Here is a 23,759-nt window from a genome sequence, read left to right as displayed (position 1 = left end):
TGGCTCGGTTTTTGCCAGTCTTGGTGGCTCGGTTTTTGCCAGTCTTGGTGGCTCGGTTTTTGCCAGTCTTGGTGGCTCTGTTTTTGCCAGTCTTGGTGGCTCGGTTTTTGCCAGTCTTGGTGGCTCGGTTTTTGCCAGTCTTGGTGGCTCGGTTTTTGCCAGTCTTGGTGGCTCGGTTTTTGCCAGTCTTGGTGGCTCGGTTTTTGCCAGTCTTGGTGGCTCGGTTTTTGCCAGTCTTGGTGGCTCGGTTTTTGCCAGTCTTGGTGGCTCGGTTTTTGCCAGTCTTGGTGGCTCGGTTTTTGCCAGTCTTGGTGGCTCGGTTTTTGCCAGTCTTGGTGGCTCGGTTTTTGCCAGTCTTGGTGGCTCGGTTTTTGCCAGTCTTGGTGGCTCGGTTTTTGCCAGTCTTGGTGGCTCGGTTTTTGCCAGTCTTGGTGGCTCGGTTTTTGCCAGTCTTGGTGGCTCGGTTTTTGCCAGTCTTGGTGGCTCGGTTTTTGCCAGTCTTGGTGGCTCGGTTTTTGCCAGTCTCGGTGGCCATCATCAATTGGTTTTTCATTCATGGTGGTCAGAGAGTTGGCTGGTTCTTTTTAAAGAGAAATTGCATTGAAGTTGGCTTAGAGTTCTTCTGTAGTGATTTTATATAGTTAACATCTTAATGTATTTTTTTTTGGGGCAGGGGTTATAACTTTTTGGTTAAAATATTATCTTTGTTTGTAATTTCCTTGGGACAGATTGTTTGAGTGCAATCTCTGTAAGGGACTATTCTCTCTAGTAATTATTTACATGTTAAGGCATTTTGATTTATTTTGAGTCAAGTTTTTATTTGTGTGTCAATTTGTATTTGCCTTTTGATAATGTAAAAAGCCCAACCTACTTTTTCTTTTGGTTCATCAACAGCCAAACAGCTGCTACATATCTCTCTCTCTCGCAATCTCTTTCTCCTCCTCTGTCTCCTTTTCTATATTTTTTGTTGTTATATTTTTTTGTAATTTAGCAGATGCTTTCATCTAGATCAACCTTCAAGAACAGTTAGGGTTACTGGCCCACCACTCCTGACCACTGGGCAATACACTGCCTGCGTGTTTAACTCACACTAGCCCATTCATTCTGGCGGTCGTTGAAGCATTTACCTGCCAACACCTGAACTGAAAGCAGTTAATATCGCAACACTGTGACTGGCTGGCAGTGTACATCAGCACCTGAATGGAGAAACCGTTAACAAGAAAAAACAAAAACCATTGGACTCATTCAGAACCCGTGCTGATTGGTGTCCTAAAGCCCCTCCCCCAGTCCAGAGTCCAGTATTGCAGATCCCTGGTGTGCTTTGAGGAACTCTCAGGTTTGCCTCAAAATGTTTCCTAATATTGATACCCTTTATTTGGTCCAGTACCAGTCAAAAGTTTGGACAATTACCTATTAATTTGAATTAAAAGCTTTGTACAGGAAGCTGTACTAGCAAAGGTTCAGTCTCACTTATTTCAGGTAATTAGTGTTGTGTGTAATCTCATGACGACTGTAACCATTAAGATTTTCCAGAACTTAAAGATGAATGCAGTAACTGTATGACTTAGTTGCTCTGGATAAGATAATCATCTTAGTGACTAAAATATTTTTTTTAAACGTGCGTGCAGCAATAATGACTAATGGTGTTGCCTTTCACTTTCACACCTCAGATTTATAAAGTGGGGGAAAGGTGAAGAACACTATGGCCCTAAAACTCTACATAACTCAGCTATTTGGCCCGGGCAGACGACTGGAAGTGTGTGTGTGTGTGTGTGTGTTTTAGGTCTTACTAAACTGATGGGGACCAAAGGTCCCAATGAGTATAGTAAAACCAGAAAAAGATTGACTCATTGGGACCTTTTGCCAATTGTCAATTTCCGGCTCTATTTATTTTATAGTTAGAATTGGGGTTTCTTTAAGGTCCAGGCGTTGTTGGTTAAGTTTAGGGTTAAGGTTAGGCATTACATCTAGGTAAAGTTTAGGCATAAATGTTACTTTATTGAGGTTAAGGTTAGGGTTAGGGTTAAGTTAAGGTTAGGGTTAGGTTAAGTTTAGGGTTAGGTTAAGGTTAGGGTTAGGGTTAAGATTATGGCAAGGGAGCATGCAATTTCTATTTTCTGGTCCCCATGAGGGTAGCTGTACAAACGTGTGTGTGTGTGTGTCTGTGTGTGTACGTACACGCACGCACAAGAGCATGACAATGCGACAGGTATTGGTGGTAAAATGTGTGTCCCCTGTCCTGGGGGATAGTTTGCACCTGAAAGCTGACCCTATAACCCCCCCCCCCCATTCCCAGAGGCAGCCAGCACTGCTGTTTGTGTTCGTCACAGATCCAGGATCAGTTTTACCTGGGCTCCACAACGCCTAACCATCAGGTGGAACAAAGCTGGGCTGACTAAGACTCCTATTGGATCAGCCTCCCCTATCACGCACACACAGGCACACACACGCACACACCACACACACACACACCACACACACTCTCCCAGCTCTGCTGATCAGTTAAGTGTTTGGTCGGTTTCTGGGAAGGTCATATTGTGTGTTCTTTACGGGCAGAAAGTGGTACCCGAGAAGGGATGTGTGTGTGTGTGCGCACATGAACATGTGTGTGCGTACTCATTCAAAAGCCCATGTGGTATTCGTCTGCGTGCGAGTGTTTGCGCTGTTTGTTTTCTGAATCGGTCTGTTTGTTGTCTGAATCGGTCTGTTTGTTGTCTGAATCGGTCTGTTTGTTGTCTGAATCGGTCTGTTTGTTGTCTGTCGGTCTGTTTGTTGTCTGTCGGACTGTTTGTTGTCTGTCGGTGTGCTGTCGGACTGTTTGTCTGTCGGTGTGCTGTCTGTTGTTCTGTTTGTTGTCTGAATCGGTGTGTTTGTTGTCTGTCGATGTGCTGTCGGTCTGATGTCTGTCGGACTGTTTGTTGTCTGTCGATGTGCTGTCGGTCTGTTGTCTGTCGGACTGTTTGTTGTCTGTCGATGTGCTGTCGGTCTGTTTTCTGAATCGGTCTGATTGTTGTCTGTCGGTGTGCTGTCGGTCTGTTTGTTGTCTGTTGGACTGTTTGTTGTCTGTCGGTGTGCTTTTGGTCTGTTTGTTGTCTGTCGGTCTGTTTGTTGTCTGTCGGTCTGTTTGTTGTCTGTCGGACTGTTTGTTGTCTGTCATTCTGTTTGTCTGAATCGGTCTGTTTGTTGTCTGTCGGTGTGCTGTCGGTCTGTTTGTCTGTCGGTGTGCTGTCGGTCTGTTTGTTGTCTGTCGGTCTGTTTGTCTGTCGATGTGCTGTCGGTCTGTTTGTTGTCTGTTTGTCTGTCGATGTGCTGTCGGTCTGTTTGTTGTCTGTTTGTCTGTCGGTGTGCTGTCAGTCTGTTTGTTGTCTGTCGTTCTGTTTGTCTGAATCGGTCTGTTTGTTGTCTGTCTGTGTGCTGTCGGTCTGTTTGTCTGTCGGTGTGCTGTCGGTCTGTTTGTCTGTCGGTGTGCTGTCGGTCTGTTTGTCTGTCGGTGTGCTGTCGGTCTGTTTGTTGTCTGTCGGTCTGTTTGTTGTCTGTCGGTCTGCGTTCAGCTCAGTGAATTATTGATGAGCCTGAAATGTGACGCTACTCCTCCTCTTCCTTCCTGTCTCCACTTCTGTCACCAGCAGCCTGGTCCCAGACATCTGCATCTCTCTCCCTCTACCTCTCTCCATCTGCATCTTTCTCTCTACCTCTATCTCTCCCCCTCTCCATCTGCATCTTTCTCTCTACCTCTATCTCTCCCCCTCTCCATCTGCATCTCTCTCTCTACCTCTATCTCTCCCTCTCTCCATCTGCATCTCTCTCTCTACCTCTATCTCTCCCTCTCTCCATCTGCATCTCTCTCTCTACCTCTATCTCTCCCTCTCTCCATCTGCATCTCTCTCTGAACCTCTATCTCTCCCCCTCTCCATCTGCATCTTTCTCTCTCTACCTCTACCTCTCCCCCTCTCCATCTGCATCTTTCTCTCTCTACCCCTCCCTCTCTATCCCTCTACTTCATTTTACTTTTCTCTCAACCTTTCCTTCTCTCAACCCCTCACTCTCAGTATCAAACTCTCAATCTCTTTCTCTCTCAACCTCTCTCTTTCTACCTCACTCTCTCTAACTTTACTATCACTCTCTCTAACTTTACTATCACTCTCTCTAACTTTACTATCACTCTCTCTAACTCCCTTTCTTTTGCTCTCTCATCTGTGTTTTTGATGTGGATTATCAGTTTTTTTTGTGCTAATTTACTGGTAATGGGGAAACCAGATGTGTTGGGGAAAATGTAGGCTAAGCCCAGTACACACACACACACACTCACACACACACACACACACACACACACACACACACACACACACACAGTATTGTAGGGTGGGGCTAAATGAGTGCCAGATGGGATTTGAGGATGAGAGGTCGGGAGGGGGTCGTTGGGGATGAGAGGTCGGGAGGGGGTCGTTGGGGACGAGAGGTCGGGAGGGGGTCGTTGGGGATGAGAGGTCGGGAGGGGGTCTTTGTGCCTAATTACATTGACCTTCGTAAACGTACGTATTTTTCATTCAAGGACTTTCACGCATTATCTTGTTCACGCATTATCGCCCTCCGCCAGCTCTGAACTGAAAAAATAAACTGGGTCCATGTTTAACGCTGTCTTATTATATGTAACCTCTGGGCCACCTTGTTTTTATTTGGTATTTATTTTTTGACTGCAGGTGTTGATTCTCTCACTTTTCCTTAAAGAGCTGTGGGGTTATTCAGGTCCACCTATTATGGTGAATCTTTAATGAACAGGGTTTCGTTCTATGAACACATGTGTTGCGCTGCACACTTCAATGACACCTGATGTCATGTCTCTGTCTATATTTAGTGTCACTCCACTGATACGGGAGAGAAGCTGTGGCACCTACAGACATTCTGGCTAGAACAAGTCTCCCAGTCAATCACACTCCCAGTCTTTGAAACTGCCAGTCTCTCAGGACCTCAGCTGTAACTAATGACCGAGTTGGTGAGCGAGGTCCCATGTCCTACAGGAGGTTAATTTAACAAAGCTGATTTAATACTGAGCAGAAGGGGTTTCACACTGCTTTATAAGACTCTTGGTCAAGTTCACCTCAACATGTCAACAGGAGGTTTAGGTTTAAGAAAGGAAATTATTTTAGGTTTTAAAAGAGATATGAAAATGGACTGTGTTTCCTGGCCAATTTATGTCCGTCATTGATTTGGACAAATGTCTAAAAATTATTTTGCGGCCATGCGGTTGAATTGTTTTATCCTGATGTGGCCCTCTGGCTAAAAAGTTTTCCCCTCCCTAGTCTAGATTGAAAGGATTATTTCCCAACACAGTGACATGAACTGATTGAATAATCAGTCATTAATAGATATGAAAATGCTACAAACGTTTCTATCTAAAGCGAGCAGAGAAAGATGACACTTGCCATCCCAGACTGAAACCACTTTTCTGTCCAACCGTTTTGGATAAATTACCAAACAAATGTAAGTCATTGTACATTTGAGTCATTTAGCATTTAGATATGGTCACGTACAGGCTGATGGAAACAGGATACATTAGGTTGGTGAAAATGTCAACAGGAAATCTGCTTTGACACGAAGGATTTTGTTGTGACAGTTAAATGAAGTATGCCCCGAAAAAAAGAAGTGTAAACGCCTTCATGCAAAAATACAGTGGGGAGAACAAGTATTTGATACACTGCCGATTTTGCCGGTTTTCCCACTTACAAAGCATGTAGAAGTCTGTAATTTGTATCATAGGCACTCTTCAACTGTGAGTGACGGAATCAAAAAATCCAGAAAGATCACATTGTATGATTTTTAAGTAATGAATTTGCATTTTATTGCATGACATAAGTATTTGATACATCAGAAAAGCAGAAATTAATATTTGGTACAGAAACCTTTGTTTGCAATTACAGAGATGTAACGTATCCTGTAGTTCTTGACCAGGTTTGCACACACTGCAGCAGGGATTTTGGCCCACTCCTCCATACAGACCTTCTCCAGATCCTTCAGGTTTCGGGGCTGTCGCTGGGCAATACGGACATTCAGCTCCCTCTTAAGATTTTCTATTGGGTAGGCCACTCCAGGACCTTGAGTTGCTTCTTATGGAGCCACTCCTTAGTTGCCCTGGCTGTGTGTTTTGGTTCGTCATACTGGAAGACCCAGCCACGACCCATCTTCAATGCTCTTACTGAGGGAAGGAGGTTGTTAGCCAAGATCTCACGATACATGGCCCCATCCATCCTCCCCTCAATACGGTGCAGTTGTCCTGTCCCCTTTGCAGAAAAGCATTTCCCAAAAATCCCAACCTCCATGCTTCATGGTTGGGATGGTGTTCTTGGGGTTGTACTCATCCTTCTTCCTCCAAACACAAAAAGCTCTATTTTTGTCTCATCAGACCATATGGCCTTCTCCCATTCCTCCTCTGGATCATCCAGATGGTCATTGGCAAACTTCAGACAGGCCTGGACATGCGCTGGCTTGAGCAGGGGGACCTTGCGTGCGCTGCAGGATTTTTATCCATGACGGCGTAGTGTGTAGGTCCTGCCGTGTAGTTCTGGGCTGATCCCTCACTTTCCTCATGATGCCCCACGAGGTGAGATCTTGCATAGAGCCCCAGACCGAGGGAGATTGACCGTCATCTTGAACTTCTTCCATTTTCTAATAATTGCGCCAACAGTTGTTGCCTTCTCACCAAGCTGCTTGCCTATTGTCCTGTAGCCCATCCCAGCCTTGTGCAGGTCTACAATTTTATCCCTGATGTCCTTACACAGCTCTCTGGTCTTGGCCATTGTGGAGAGGTTGGAATCTGTATGACTGAGTGTGTGGACAGGTGTGTTTTATACAGGTAACGAGTTCAAACAGGTGCAGTTAATACACGTAATGAGTGGAGAACAGGAGGGCTTCTTAAAGAAAAACTAACAGGTCTGTGAGAGCTGGAATTCTTACTGGTTGGTTGGTGATCAAATACTTATGTCAATGAATAAAATGCAAATTAATTATTTAAAAATCATACAATGTGATTTTCTGGATTTTGGTTTTAGATTCTGTCTCTCACAGTTGAAGAGTACCTATGATAAAAAATTACAGACTTCTACATGCTTTGTAAGTAGGAAAACCTGCAAAATCGGCATTGTATCAAATACTTGTTCTCCCCACTGTATATTTAGAGAATAACTACACTATTGAAGTAAACTGATAAGTGGTTGTGTGTGATTCACATGCTACTACTCAACTTTACTAGGAAACAGAGGAAATTGGTTATGGTGAACTTCACAGGATGTGATTGATGCTCTTTTACTATAGATCTTATTCTGGTAATGTAATGAGAAATGATTCACTGACCTACAACCAAAATGTCATCCCATTGTTACTCACACTCTGTAACATTTCAGTCAGTCAGGTTTGTGTCAGTCAGGGAGAATTGGCCAAGTTAAGCTGGACACATTTACTGAAACAGCTATTTAAAGGGGCCATATGTTGGATTGTTTTCACTAGTATAAATGACTAGAGGACAGGTAATGATCCTCTGTGGTTATGTGTTGCCAAAGAAACTATGTGGCTAGGGGTTTAATAAACACCTGACTTGAATGACGCAATTAATGGTCCACTCTTTCTTAATGAAACAAGCTCAAAATTCCAATTTACATATCCCTCCTGTTGTTGAAGTTGAAATAAACATCGACAAGTGAACATTTATTAGGACATTCCGTTTCGTATTTGAGTCACGTCTCGAAAGCAGACAAACTAATGCTCACATCATATCATTCAACACGCCCATCAATTCTTGCGCTCCCAACTAACGCAGTGCCTTATGGGATTCCGCTTCACTAGCTGTGTGCTAGCGGAAACTGCATCGGTGCAGACAATTAGCCCCTACAACCTTGTTCATTTGGCTCCCTCAGCGTTGGGACATTTACAGACAGTGGAAGACGCGTGATATAAAGCAGACGAACAACTGCAGCACTGGGATCCGGCGTCGCAGACTTCACCTGCATGCAGGGTGGAACGCTATGACGGCGTGGTCTGACTTGCGGAAACTTGGAAACTCATCACGATCAGCAGCACGTTCCCAGATCTGTGTGATGTAGGCCATCTAGATAGACAACATCAAAGCTTTCTTTGAAATCACGCTGCTCGGTAGATCACAGTGAATACCGTCACCACCGTTTCACCTCAGGACATTCATTATGGCTGGCCCACACGTCAAACTCTGCTGATTTGATCTCGTTGGAGGGAAACATTTGGTATTTTCTGCGTAGTGGGAACTAATAGATCCATCTCAGAGATCTTAAATGTTGTCAAGTCCGGCAGGCTGGTGTTTGTTCTGTGCGAAGACTGTATATCCTCAAAGCGTGGTTAAAGCTATAATTTTTGTCAGTCCTTACATGTGTACTTCTGGGTGTATGAGAAGCTTTGTTTCTCCAGCCCCACCCCTTAACCAGTTAACAGGTCAGTGGCCAGTTAACCTATTCCCAAGACGAGGTTAGACCACAGGGACACCAGCCGTTCTAAATTGGCCTCAGTTGGAGTGACCATAGAATTCTATTTTAGTGACCAACTGAGATTTTGTCATCATTCCATTTGGGCTAATTGGTTCTCTCCGGAGCGGTCTTCCACCAATGTGCTACAGAGCAACAACAACAATTGCACTAAACAATTAAGTCAACATAACCCAATAGAATTTGTAACTTATTTATACGTTTTTTCCAAAGGTCTTAGCTGCACAATTCTAGAGAGTTTGGTGCTTGAATCCAGGCAGATTCCGCATAAAAGCATAAATAATAATTTCATAATTTACCAAACTTCCTTATTATTTTCATTATCTGTAGTCTGGAGTGCAGACTTTTTATTTATTTACATATACCACATTGCACTAGTCTGAAAAAAGTATTTCAGTAAATTATATTTTATGTCTTTTAGAGGGGCCTGTTGGCTTGGTTTTTCCAGTCGACAGCTGTCCCCTTAGTTACCAACCTAAGATATTTAATCAATAAGGCCCTAGGGCTTGTCTGGCCGTTATACCATGGCTAAGAGCTGTTCTTAGATACCACGCATTGTAGAATGCCTGTACGCATCGCTTAAATGCAAACACATTTTATTTTGGTCTACATTCTGTTGGTTAAGGTTTATTTTGATATTCAGAATGCAAAATAACATTGGGGTGTGGTACAGATGTCTTGTATGTAATGTATTAGTCAGGCCACCTGTTGTTAAAGTAAACACGCCTTCTGACCTTTTTAAACATTACAATTAAAGAGGAATGTCTCACTCTATATTTTCAACAAGAAACCTGCTATTTTGAATGTCTGTTTCAGACGTTCAGTCGTGCATTAAAGATGTAATGTTTCTGTGTTTGTGCATTCTGGGACATCGACGTAGTTTTTCTATGGAGCTGTAATATCTCTAATGATTCAATCATCCTTTCATTGTGTACCATTTAGGATCAGGCTGAACCATTTCAGGTAAAAATCATCCTTTCATTGTGTACCATTTAGGATCAGGCTGAACCATTTCAGCTAAAAATCATCCTTTCATTGTGTACCATTTAGGATCAGGCTGAACCATTTCAGGTAAAAATCATCCTTTCATTGTGTACCATTTAGGATCAGGCTGAACCATTTCAGCTAAAAATCATCCTTTCATTGTGTACCATTTAGGATCAGGCTGAACCATTTCAGCTAAAAATCATCCTTTCATTGTGTACCATTTAGGATCAGGCTGAACCATTTCAGGTAAAAATCATCCTTTCATTGTGTACCATTTAGGATCAGGCTGAACCATTTCAGGTAAAAATCATCCTTTCATTGTGTACCATTTAGGATCAGGCTGAACCATTTCAGCTAAAAATCATCCTTTCATTGTGTACCATTTAGGATCAGGCTGAACCATTTCAGGTAAAAATCATCCTTTCATTGTGTACCATTTAGGATCAGGCTGAACCATTTCAGGTAAAAATCATCCTTTCATTGCGGTCTAGGTTTCATATAAACGACCAGACGTTAACTAGATGATTGTCGCAACACTACATTGTATGATCCTTCTGTAATTTAGCTGCTTGGCTGGCTACTGTAGTAAAGGTTTTGTCACCATCAACACATTGTAATGAAGCAGAACGGCCTTGTTCTGCCTTAAATTTGTGGTGTTTGTGGTCCACCGACCTGGGGGGGGGGGGGGTCAATGGGAGACGATGGTTTGGTTGACTAGGCTGACACCGCTCTTACTGGCTAATGAAGTCCAGGTCTGACTCATTCTTCCGGCAGAGCTTTTAGGTGGAGGTATCTGGAGCCCAGATAAGTGGGTGGATGACCACACAGACTCCTTTTAGCTGCCAGCAGATTGGCAGAGTGTGAATGTTTCTTTTTGATCTGATGTCAGCCGGATTGTTAGATTAGACCGGGTTTGATCTGATGCTAGCAAACTTCCTGTTTCATTAAAAGGCGTCTGTGTTCTCTTTCCGGTTTCTCAAAAGGGCGCGCGCACACACACACACACACACACACCCACAGACTTTCTCTTATACAGTTTTCGAAATGCTTTTTTGGGAAATCCCACTTCTGCGGTTTCTCTTGAAGCATCGCTCTCACAGATGGAAACGAACGCACACGCTGAAAGACACGGGGACAGTGCCTTCTCCATGCCGGTACCGGGTCCGTGGTTCTGCAGGACACGGGGACGGTGCCTTCTCCATGCCGGTACCGGGTCCGTGGTTCTGCAGGACACGGGGACAGTGCCTTCTCCATGCCGGTACCGGGTCCGTGGTTCTGCAGGACACGGGGACAGTGCCTTCTCCATGCCGGTACCGGGTCCGTGGTTCTGCAGGACACGGGGACAGTGCCTTCTCCATGCCGGTACCGGGTCCGTGGTTCTGGAGGACACGGGGACAGTGCCTTCTCCATGCCGGTACCGGGTCCTTGGTTCTGAAGGACACGGGGACAGTGCCTTCTCCATGCCGGTACCGGGTCCGTGGTTCTGCAGGATTCGGGGGCGGTCTCGGCTTTACGACCAATAACTCATGCTATATTAATTTCCCTGTGCTGGAAGGATCATTGTGCAGTGAATTTCCCCACCATAAAGTTCGGTGTGGATTTATAGCGGACTAGGTCTGTCTCTGGGCGGCACGTGTGCGCTGGTGCTGCTGTGTGGGGGTCATGTCACACACACACACACACACACACACACACACACACACACACACACACACACATCCCCTCTCGCCATCTGGAAAACAATTTCCCTCTTAACTCCCAGGAGATATGATTTCCCCTCTCCCTCTCTCTCTCTCCCTCTCTCTCTCTCTCTCTCTCTCTCTCCCTCACTCTCTCCCTCTCTCTCTCTCACTCTCCCTCTCTCTATCCCCCTTTCAATCCCCCCTCTGTCATCTCTCCCTTTTTCTGTCCATCTCTTTATCCCTCTCTCTCTTCCTCTCTCTCTCTGTGTGGTACTTCCCTGTTCATCGATTAGACGACAGGATCAACGAGAGAGAGGGAGAGTCAGATGATGGGAGGGAGGAAATGAGAGACAGCGCTCAAGTGGAGAAGCAAGAGGTAGTGAAAGATGCATTTGTAACGTTACTGTCAACCTCAGATCAATTTCCTAGTGTTCAAACCAACCCCCCACCTTCTCCCAACTACACACCCACACACACACTAACCCTGTGTGTGTTTCCAGAACCACTTGGGTCGAGTATTTTTCTTTTGATGTGTTTTGTTCCACCTTGTATCTGCTTTGTGCGGTTAATTCATCTAGTTCATGTTCTTTAGTACTTCAGGGAACAGGAGAACTGGTTAACCTGACCCCCCCCCCATAAAGACCTAGCATGATGTTCTGCTTTAATGCTCAATTCTGGAGAACCATTTCAAAGAAATAAAACATTAAAGGAATTCCAGGGAATAGTACAAAGTCAGTCTCACCCCTCCCTTTCCTGTTAAACCCATAAAAAGGAGAATGGTGTCCAGATCCACGTGGCGGTTTGCTGGGGGAACTGCGTTGCGGTTTTATCACTGCATCTGTCTTACGGCTTTTACTGCCTGCGATTCAAGTAGCCTAACTGAAGTTAGCCTTGGGTTAGCCTAGCTGTAGAGTTTATCCCAGCTGGATTTAACACGGATTAAGTTTAGCCTTGGGTTAGCCTAGCTGTAGAGTTTATCCCAGCTGGATTTAACACGGATTAAGTTTAGCCTTGGGTTAGCCTAGCTGTAGAGTTTATCCCAGCTGGATTTAACATAGATTAAGTTTAGCCTTGGGTTAGCCTAGCTGTAGAGTTTATCCCAGCTGGATTTAACATAGATTAAGTTTAGCCTTGGGTTAGCCTAGCTGTAGAGTTTATCCCAGCTGGATTTAACATAGATTAAGTTTAGGCTTGGGTTAGCCTAGCTGTAGACCTAATCCCAACTGGATTTAGCCTAGTTGAAGTTTAGCCTTGGGTTAGTGGGTGGGTGATGTGCTTCTGTTCCTTCTTCTCCATTGAGCTCCACCACAACACATGGGCACACCAAGCCTAGGTCTGCTCTGGGTCTATTTCTGCCACTTCAGCACCACCCATTCATTCTCTCCCTCGTCTTTCAGTTTTTTCTTCTCTCTCTCAAGCTTGACTTTTATTTTTCTCTTTGCTTTTTTTTTTTTTTGCATGTACTTTTTGAAATAAAGGGTTTTATTGGTGTGGGAAACATTTGTTTACTTTGCCAAAACAAGTTTGAAACTGGAATGATAAAATGACAAAAAATCATAACACAATAACATAACACAATTTTCACTATTATTCACTATATAGTGTTGTTGCAATGTGCATGTGTGTTAGTTGGTGTGCGCCCCAACAAATAAGTATATATTATTAATTCATTTGTTACTGTGTGTGTATGTGTGTGTGTGTGTGTGTGTGTGTGTGTGTGTGTGTCTAATGTGCTCATACATTTGTCAGGAGGTTAGGAAGGGCAGCTCACTTTCCAGCTTGTGTTGCGGTCATTGGCCTGACCTAGACTGTCATCTCTCCATGGCCATTGCTTTCTCAGTCTGTGTATAGTTAAAAAAAAAAAAAAATAGTGTAGGTCACTCACAGGGGTCAGGAATTTTGCCACTGTGTACATTCTATTTAGGAACTGTTAGCGTTCCAGTTCTCTCTCTTTCGGGTGTTAATTGTTTCAAGTGTGTCGAGTGGTTCTCTTCTTTCCTCATCGTTTGGTTGGGTCATGTGTGGTTCTCCTGGGGCTCTCTGGGGTCTGTTTTGGGTTTGGGGAAAAAAATCTTCTCTAGGTTCAGCTGCCTCTAGATGCGAGCTTTGTTGTCGCAGATTTAAAAGTTCTGCATGTATTGTTTGGGGTTTTTGGGTTTTACTCTTAAGATGCTTCTGAAGAATTCATTTTTTTTTTTTTTACTTTTATTATTATTATTATTTTACGGATTTGTTGGTATGTGGACCTTAGACCTCAGATCCATGGAGGGCAACGGGTTCTGTTATTGATTGGAGTATTTTGAACCTAATTGGGATGTTGAGTTTTATGTTCCTTTTGATGGTGCAAGACTTTTTTGCCAGATTTGATCAGAGATAAAAAAAATAAGTAATTGTCTCTTCACCTTCTGAGGGAATGGTGGTTGCTTTTGCGACTGATACTCCCTGGGGCTTATGAGGTCTGAGGCGATTTCTTTGTTCTCTAGGTCCTTCCAGCTCCGAAAAACTAAATCAGAAAAAAAATACTTTGTCATTGGAAAGGATCTAAAAACATTGTGACCGAAACCATTCTACCAGCACCAGACCTTGTTCCACAGAGAGCACTGTGTTAGTTACCAGGTAAACAAGGTTGTCTCTGAGTTTATACTCCTTCCAGGTCAGTGGTCTGGCCAAACCACTGTTGCTAGTCTGACTCAGGAAGTGTATTCACCTATTATGTTACAGGAATCTAAATTGAATAGTTTTCATAACAATCTTTGTAGTCAGAATAGGCTCCTTTTGAAGTTACTTGTGGTGTTCATGATTAGTCAGAAGTCGGTGTTATTCTACAGGGTCTGGGGTAACGTTGTCTTGTTAGAATTCATGTTCTGGATCCTGACATCCGGAACTTTCTTTGACGATAAAATTATTTCTCTGTGTGGCTGTCTCTTTTCTCTACATACACTTTTTCAATAATTTCTTTCCTTTCTCTGTTTCTCTCCCTCTCTCCTCCTTTGAAATACCTGTTTTGCAGCTGAGCTGTACATGTCGGTATTTTAACTTCATCAAGAGCTTAAATTGGCCGTTGGCTTTAATAATTGATATGGTGTTCCACTCAGATTTCAGGCTGGGTGTTTGAGTTGACCAGCACTGAAGCCTGCAGTCTTTTTTGTGTGGTTATTGTATGAAGTGGACATTCTTACTCTATGGTTCAAATGATGCCTTGGAAGACAAGGGGTCGAAGTGTTAGTTAGTCTGGGCCCAGGATGTACTTCCAGTAGAGTATATTCATTTGTCAACTCCCAATTCGTGACATTATCACACTTTTTACAATTATTATTTATTTTTATCAGCAGCTCAAGCGAGAGGAGCAGTGTTGCCAGGGAAATCCTCACAAGAGCATTTGGATGTTTTCAGATATTTATTCCCTTCTTGTCGGCATGCACATTTAGCTCTAGCCATTACTGTAGAGAGGTGTTCTGGTAGGTGTGAGGGGTTAGAAACAGACTGCTTGTAGTTTATGCATCAGATGGCTTCATCAGTTACGTGCACAGTGTTGGTTTGGTTTTGTGTTGTCTTCCAAGATGGCGGACCAGGATACACTGTTGTTTATATTCCCATCAGATTCCATCAGCTGCTTTTGCATCGGCTGTCAAGAACCAATAAATCCCTGGCATCAGGACAACTTAATGGGCAGGCTATGTTTGGGTGACGTTTTTGTAAATGGCATTATACACATCCCTGGTTAATTGTGAATCTCATTTGGCGAATATGAAGAGCAACACTTCGGAGCTCACGTTTTTGACATGGGGACCAGTGTCTTTATTGGTGTGGAAGCAACAGTCCTGTTTCATAGCTCCTTCCTGCTGATTTCATCCAAGGTATAACATTGATGATTTTGGGCTTTGAAATATATGTACGGTCATGTAAAGTAGAATAGTACAGGACAATGTTTTTTTTTTTTTTTTATGTCCCAGTTAGGATGATGACTATCTATTTATTAATGCATAAATGCTATTAAATCACAAATCTGACATTTACAGTTAGGTCTGGAAATATTTGGACACTGACAAAATTTCATAATTTTGGCTCTGTACGCCACCACAATGGATTTGAAATGAAACCACTGAGATGCAATGTTTGTTCGTGGGCCTTATGTTTTGTCTTCAGCAAGTGAAATGCCTGCTCGATCGGGTTGAGGTCAGGTGATTGCCTTGGCCATTGCCAAATATTCCTCTTCCTTACCTTAAAAACTCCTGGGTTGCTTTCACAGTATTCTTTTGGGTCATTTTCCATCTGTGAAGTGAAGCGCTGTCCAATAAAACTTCACTGAATTTGTCTGAATCTGAGCAGACAATATATCCCTATACACTTCAGAATTAATCTGGTTACTTCTGTCTTCTGTCACACCATCAATAAACACTAGTGACCCAGTGCCATTGGAAACAATGCATGCCCATGCCATCACACTGCCTCCACCATGTTTTACAGATTATGTGGTCTGCTTCGGATCATGAGTCATTCCAAGCCTTCTCTGTACTTTTTTTATTCCCAACATTCTGGTACAGGTTGATCTTAGTTTCATCTGTACATAGAGTGCTGAACTAGGCTGGATTTTTTAGATGGTTTTTGGCTAAGTCTAATCTAGCCTTTCTATTCTTGAGGCTTATGAATGGCTTGCACCTTGTGGTGAACCCTCTGTATTTGCTCCCATGAAGTATTTTCTTTATGGTAGACTTGAATAATGATATGCCTAACTCCTGGAGAGTGTTCTTCACTTGGCTGGATGTTGGGAAAGGTTTTAATTTTCCATGGAAAGGATCCTATGATCATCCACCACTGTTGTCTTCCGTGGAGGTCCAGGCGTTTTTGTGTTGCAGAGCTCACCAGTGCCTTCTTTTTTCTCAGAATGTACCAAACTGTTGATTTGGCCACTCCTAATGTTCCTGCTATCTCTCTGATGGATTTTTTTTTTTTTGCAGCCCAAAGATGGCCTGTTTCACTTGCATTGAGAGCTCCTTTGACCGCATGTTGTTGGTTCACAGCAACTTCGTGCCCTGGATGTGCATCCCACAAATCTCCTTCAACTGCAAGATGCTATCCTATCAATATGGGCCAACATTTCTAAAGAATGCTTTCAGCACCTTGTTGAATCAATGCCAGGTAGAATTAAGGCAGTTCTGAAGGCGAAAGGGGGTCAAACACAGTATTAGTATGGTGTTCCTAATAATCCTTTAGGTGAGTGTATTTTGGTAAACGGACCAAAAAACTAAACTTGCGTAAGTGTCCAATTATTTCCGGGCCTAACTGTAAGTGTAGCCGGGGAACCAAAATCCAAATGAGATTATTCGGTTTATTGAAATATAGCTAATATACATGTTTGACTTGTGGTCCGTTGGGTATTCTGGTTGACATCCACACCTTTTCCTTGCTCTGAGTTCTGTAAGGCAGTGTTGGAGTTGCTATGACATGGGGGACCAGCATGGCTACACAAAGACACTTTGTTTGATGAAGGGAGGTCACTGTGAAAGCCCTGGGTCGTGTTCATTCAGGTAGCGTTGCAAACCTTTTCCAGCTGAACACGTGCAACTTGAAACTCTAGGAACTCACGCTTCGCACCTCCCGGTTCTACCCCCCTCCGGATGATCGGGTCATACAGAGTAGCGTGTGTGTGCGTGTGTGTGCGTGTGCGTGTGTGTGTGTGCGTGTGTGTCCTAATGAATGTAGTGTTCTTCCTGCCAGTCACTTCCTGTTATGTTTTGAGGTGAGAGGTGAGAAATCTGGTGACTTCCTGTTGTTATTCGGTGTATGAGTGTTTTGTCCAATGTCTTGATGTACGGCGCTACGGACATGTGACTGATCTCTCTCTCTTTCTCTACTTTTCTCTCTCTCTCTCTCCTTTTCTCTATAATGCTCCCTCCCTCTCTCTATAGGGTTGCCACGGCGACAACCACCAGGCGCATGAAGGAGGAGGAGGTGGAGCTGAGGCTCAGCTGACCCCTCCCCTCCTGGTGTGACCCTCCTCCCTCCCCAAAGGAACCCTCACCTCTCTCTCCAGGCAGCCGGCCAGACAAACCCATGTTCTCCCCCGAGCAGGAAAATATCTCCCCCTCCACCACCTCCACCAAAGTGCCAGTGAAATATGGAGAGCTCGTCGTGCTAGGGTAAGGAACCGGCCGCGTCACAATCCTCCCCGGGTGGGGGCCCTGAAAACCAGAAATGACTTGGCATTTTTCTACGTGCGGTTCGCTTGGCTGTTCCTATGGGGAATATCAATAGGAACCAGAACTGGGTTTAGAGGACGGTCTCAATAGGCACCCGCCGGTTGCAACTGGATCTCTTAAATCATTACTGACAGGACATTGCATCTCGATTGCAACAAACAACTTGCAGTGATTCGGCCTAGTTGATCTCTCCTCTATACCCTGTCGGCAGTCCTAAACAACCAGTTTAGATACGTACACCCGCCTCCAATGAAACATCGGCCTATCAGAAGCTTTGGAAACCATAGCATGCAGTCTGTAAAAAAAAAAACAAAAAAACATTGTCTGTAAGAAATTTAATAGAGACTTCCTGGTCAGCTAGAGAACCAGAATGGCATTGAATGTGCCTTGGAGACATCTAGACATGGACTGTCCTGAGACTGCTGTGAGATGCTGCAGTGAAGCAGGGCCTTAATCACAATGGGATGTTATGAAATTAGGGAGAAGAAGGCAATCCAGGGACCCTCATTTATAGAACACCCTTTCCTCGCCCCCACATTGTCCTTGATTTCTGAAACACAAACCTCTGTACACACACACACACACATTCAGGAAGTTAGTTCAGCATCAATCTCTCTCTCTTTTTAATTGACTTACTCCAGGTATAACCACACTGCTGGGGAGAAAATGTAAAACCCAGTTTTGTAGTTTAGTTTCGAAACATCTCTGACCCCCCACCTCGACCCATGTCTGTGCAAACCCTCACACCCCTGTTGTCCATTCAGAGCGACGCTCCCAAACCTCACAAGTGGTTTGTGGTGGGGGCTTCTTTCTGTCACACACACACACACACACACACCCTTTCTCCAGGCACAGCTGACAGTGAAAGACTTCCTTTATTGGCTCTGTCTGTCCTGGATATCCCCCAAAGGGCCATTACACACTTATACACACAAACACACACACACTATCCCATGCTCCCATTCTCAGCTCATGCCTTTGAAGGAATTCAGATGTCGGGAATACTGATGCTTCAACCTGGCCCCTCCCTCTCATGTGTAATATTAATGTTCTGTATATGTATGAAATGGTACCGCCTGACACTCAACTTCAGAAGAATGCCCAGGTAAAATCAAGTGTGTGTTGACTAACTGTTGTGTTGTGTGTCTGATTGAAAGAGCTGACTCACTGTTCACTGTGTCTGTCTGGGAGGTGGTTGAGACCCTGGACATTCCAGGGTGGAAAACACAGTGATCACATGGCAGTGAGAGCTTTACATGAAATAAAAAAATACAACTGTTACCTACTAAGACCTCCGTTTTCCATCCAGTTTTCAGCTACACTCTCTTATGCACAGTCTCTCACACACACATTCTAACACACACTCTCACTCACTCAATCTTTCCTCTCTCTCTCTCTCTCTCTCTCTCTCTCTCTCTCTCTCTCACACTGACTGACTGACTGTGGTGTGTCTTAGGCCCGTAGCAGTTTCCCCAGTGATTCCTCATTTGACTTGTAACGGTCTTGTTGTGTGCAGGTACAATGGGTCTCTTCCTAACGGTGATCGAGGGCGGCGTAAAAGCCGTTTTGCTCTGTCCAGGAGGCCAAAGGCCAACGGGGTCAGACCCAGCACTGTGCACGTCTCATGCACTCCCCAGGCAGCTAAGGTAAGGATCACACACCTGCCCATATAAGTCCTTAACACACCTGCCCATATAAGTCCTTAACACACCCTCCCATATAAGTCCTTAACACACCTGCCCATATAAGTCCTTAACACACCTGCCTATATAAGTCCTTAACACACCCTCCCATATAAGTCCTTAACACACCTGCCCATATAAGTCCTTAACACACCCTCCCATATAAGTCCTTAACACACCCTCCCATATAAGTCCTTAACACACCTGCCCATATAAGTCCTTAACACACCCTCCCATATAAGTCCTTAACACACCCTCCCATATAAGTCCTTAACACACCCTCCCATATAAGTCCTTAACACACCCGCCCATATAAGTCCTTAACACACCTGCCCATATAAGTCCTTAACACACCTGCCCATATAAGTCCTTAACACACCCTCCCATATAAGTCCTTAACACACCCTCCCATATAAGTCCTTAACACACCCGCCCATATAAGTCCTTAACACACCCGCCCATATAAGTCCTTAACACACCCTCCCATATAAGTCCTTAACACACCCGCCCATACAACTCCTTAAAAAACCTACACATACAACGCCGTGAAATATATACAAACGGCTTTACAATATCACACAGAGAAGGCTATATAGTGTGTCTAGTGTCAACTGTGCAATGAAGTGTGAACTGTGCAAGAGAGATTTTTGACTGTCTGTGTCTGTCTCTGTGTCTGTGTCTGTGTCTGTCTGTGTCCTTGGAAGAACTCGTCTGTTTCCATCCTGTTATAAATCCCCAGAGAGGCTCTTCATAAAGTCTTTAAAACAGCCCGTAAACCAGCAGGTTGTCTTTGTTGGGGCAGATTTAGAATATTGGTGTGTGTGTGTGTGTGTAGGTGTGTGTGTGTGTTTGCAGGCAAAGTGTAACGGAAAGAAACACAATGAAAAGATCTGCAACAACTGTTTACTATAATCACATAGTGACCGCCCCCCCCTCTGTCCAGGCCATCAACAACAAGGACCAGCACAGTATTTCCTTCACTCTGTCCCGAACCCAGACGGTGGTGGTGGAGTATACGAATGACAGCAATACTGACATGTTCCAGGTAACTACGCACACATGGTCCCTGAATTACACCCCCGCTGACCCCACCCATCTCCCCCACCCCCCGCCGACCCCACCCATCTCATCCCCCGCTGACCCCACCCATCTCCCCCACCCCCCGCCGACCCCACCCATCTCCCCCCCTGCTGACCCCACCCATCTCCCCCACCCCCCGCTGACCCCACCCATCTCCCCCCCATTGGCCCCACCCATCTCCCCCTCCCCCCATTGGCCCAACCCATCTCCCCCCCGCTGACCCCCCCCATCCCCCCCCCCCCCCCCATTGGGCCTACCCATCTCCCCCCCCATTGGGCCTACCCATCTCCCCCCCATTGGGCCTACCCACCCCCCCCCCCATTGGCCCCACCCATCTCTCCCCCATTGGCCCCACCCATCTCCCCCCACCGACCACACCCATCTCCCCCCCATTGGCCCCACCCGTTTCCCCCTGCCAACTCCACCCGTCTCTCCCCCCCCCTCCCCCATCCCACCAATTTCCCCCCATTGAACCCACCTGTCTCACCCTGCCGACCCCCACCCGTCTCCCCCTCTGACTCCACCCCACAGTGACATGTCCCCCCTCCCTCTTCCAGGTGGGCCGCTCCACAGAGAGCCCGATAGACTTCGTGGTGACGGACACGGTGGCGGGCAGCCAGAGTAACTCCGACACCCAGTCGGTCCAGAGCACCATCTCCCGCTTCGCCTGCCGCATCATGTGTCAGAGGACGCCCCCCTACACCGCCCGCATCTACGCCGCCGGCTTCGACTCCTCCAAGAACATCTTCCTGGGGGTGAGTACGGCTCAGCTGGGGGCACGCCCGTTTCAATCAGAAATGAAGCTTGGGTTTCAATACTTGTGTGTTTATTTGGCAAAGAAATACCAGATTGCAAGCAGCGGACCTGACCGTGCTTTTGCCGGACCGCGTAAGAGGAGCAGGCCTAGAAGAGCGAATGTCTCTTACTTACTGACTGACTGACTGACTGACTGACTGACTACCCCTTGTTAAATAGGCTGGTGGTTAGAGACGCAGAATATGAAATTAACAGACCACTGCACCTTTTACTTTCCTTTCCAAAAAAGTTGAAAATGAAAGTTTAGAGTGAGGAACAGAAGCGTTCAATTTGCAGTGGTCTCTTAATTTTAACCCTATTGTTCCTCACTCAAAACCTTCCTTTTGGACTTTTTTGGAAAGGGGGGGAAAAAAGGTGCAGTGGTCTCTTAATTTTTTCCGGAGCTGTATATATATGTGTTAGTTGTTTAAGTCGGTGAGTCAAAGCAGAACTAATGTTGTGTTGACCCACTCAGAATGGACCGCCATGTACTGTTTGCAAGTGGATGACAGTTCAGTAATTCGAGAGAAGATGGGTTACATTTACATAATTAAAGGTTATGGAGAAAAATGTATCTGCCTGAAACGCGTCGGACCCGGGCCTGAAACAGATCGGACCCGGCCTGTAACGTACCATGTGTTTGCGTCTTTACCTCGTCCTCAGGAGAAGGCGGCCAAGTGGAAGACGTGCGACGGACAGATGGACGGTCTGACCACCAACGGTGTGCTGGTGATGCACCCTCGCCACGGCTTCACCGAGGACTCCCGGCCGGGCGTGTGGCGGGAGATCTCCGTCTGCGGCAACGTCTTCACCCTCCGGGAGACGCGCTCGGCACAGCAGCCGGGCAAGATGGTGAGTGAAAGAGACACTCGACGGCGTGGTCCACTTCCTGTCTCTCCTCCTGTGTCGCCCAGTCTGCTACCTCCAGTTGGCCTTCACTAGGGAAAGGGTAACTGTGTGTGCCTTAATCAGCATATTTCACAACCTAATTTAGCAAATACTGTACACACACAACACACACACACACCAACCTTCAAAACCAAATGCCAGGAGGCATCTTTGTCCTTCTCTTCATTGGGTTTTCAGGGTTGACGTGATTGTAATTAAGGTTAGCCCCATAGGAGAAGGCACACTTTGGTTTTCCCCCCCTTTACTGTGGGGGAAGTGCAGTGACAGATTACATTCTGGGTGAGTGCACACACACTAGTGTGTTGGTGGTTGTGTGTGTATTTGACCGTGTGTGTGCGTGACTTGGTTGTTGTGTGTTCATGTTTTTGCCCTTAGAGGCAGTGACCTCAACACCAGAACATTTTGTAATACCAGCAGAAAATGTTGTAATACCGGCAGAACGCTGAGTAATACCGGCAGAACGCTGAGTGATACCGGCAGAACGCTGAGTGATACCGGCAGAATATTTTGTGATACCGGCAGAATATTTTGTGATACCGGCAGAATATTTTGTGATACCGGCAGAATATTTTGTGATACCGGCAGAACACTGAGTGATACCGGCAGAAGACTGAGTGATACCGGCAGTGAGGACGACAACCTGGATTATAGTCCGCTCTTCCCTCTGTCTGTGAGCAGCTGTAATTTCTCAGTTTGCTCCAGGGAACATGTCAGCCAGGCGAAGGCAGAGGGAAGTGAGCCAGCAGCCTGCTTCTTCCTGCTGGTCGCTGAGTTCCAGCTGCAACAGAACCACCTTACTATGGACCATGTGATCAGTGCGTGCATGTGGTTATAATTGCAGATCATGAATCTGGGTGTTTCTTGATGTGGGCCTTCCTTGAAAACGCCCCGAGTTGCAGTCCGCAATTACACCTTTCTCCATTGGGTAGTGGCACAGTGTCTGCCTGCCTGCCTCTCTATCTGCCTGCCTGCCTGCCTCTCTATCTGCCTGCCTGCCTGCCTCTCTATCTGCCTGCCTGCCTGCCTCTCTATCTGCCTGCCTGCCCTCTCTGCCTGCCTGCCTGCTTCTCTATCTGTCTGCCTGCCTCTCTATCTGCCTGTCTGCCTCTCTATCTGCCTGTCTGCCTCTCTATCTGCCTGTCTGCCTCTCTATCTGCCTGCCTGCCTCTCTGCCTGCCTGCCTCTCTGTCTGCCTGCCTGCCTCTCTGTCTGCCTGCCTGCCTCTCTGTCTGCCTGCCTGCCTCTCTGTCTGCCTGTGGCCTCTATCGGTCTGTCGCTCTGTCTGTGTGTCTCTTGCCTCTCTGTCTGTCTGTGTGTCTCTCTGTCTGTCTGTGTGTCTGTATTGTCTTTCGGTCTGTGTTTCTGTATTGTCTGTGTTTCTGCGGTTTGAGGACCTAGCTGGTTTGGCCGGAAGACACAGAAAATGTGGTTGTTTTCTAAAGTCTTGCTAGATGCTTGAAACTGTGCATTTGGACTGAAGTTTCATTTCAACACAAGGTTTGACTCCTGTAATAAGCAGGTAATTCACCAAAATGCTCAAAGAGGCAATAAGTTGTGTGCACACCCCAAACCACTGGATCTATAGCGGTGCCCCCCCCCCCCCCCCCACACACACACACACACACACACATACTCTCAAACTATCCCACTACATCATCTATAGCAGTGCCTCGCCCCAAACCTCAAGCTAATCCTCACTCTTTTATTTTGATCTCCTATTGTTTCCTGCTGGGTGTTCAGACTGATGCTAATAACAGCTGTGCCATATGAGGCTAATCACTGATATTCACCACTACGATCCCCACTGAGACACAAAGAAAGACTGGGCTCGCCTGCCCCCCTGAGGCCCCAGGAACCACACCTCTTTCAACACCAACATGTCCCCTGAAAGCAGACTCGGGTGATCGCAGTGAATCGCAG

The 23,759-nt window shown here is 45.7% G+C and overlaps 1 protein-coding gene across 1 annotated transcript in view; it reads left to right on the top strand.

The window, feature by feature from the left end:
• Positions 1 to 23,759, top strand: part of peli1b (pellino E3 ubiquitin protein ligase 1b) — a 31,433-nt gene that overhangs the window by 3,299 nt on the left and 4,375 nt on the right. The window contains exons 2-6 of the mRNA XM_010867571.3: positions 17,083 to 17,313; positions 18,890 to 19,019; positions 19,999 to 20,100; positions 20,693 to 20,890; positions 21,594 to 21,782. Of these exons, the coding sequence (XP_010865873.2) occupies positions 17,228 to 17,313; positions 18,890 to 19,019; positions 19,999 to 20,100; positions 20,693 to 20,890; positions 21,594 to 21,782 (705 nt within the window). The 5' untranslated portion in view covers positions 17,083 to 17,227. The remainder of the gene's footprint in view (positions 1 to 17,082; positions 17,314 to 18,889; positions 19,020 to 19,998; positions 20,101 to 20,692; positions 20,891 to 21,593; positions 21,783 to 23,759) is intronic.

This window comes from Esox lucius, chromosome 5, assembly GCF_011004845.1.
Source record: "Esox lucius isolate fEsoLuc1 chromosome 5, fEsoLuc1.pri, whole genome shotgun sequence".
NCBI classification, from domain to species: Eukaryota; Metazoa; Chordata; class Actinopteri; order Esociformes; family Esocidae; genus Esox; species Esox lucius.
Note: the sequence above shows the minus strand (reverse complement) of the source record. Positions and strands in the feature narration are given on the sequence as shown.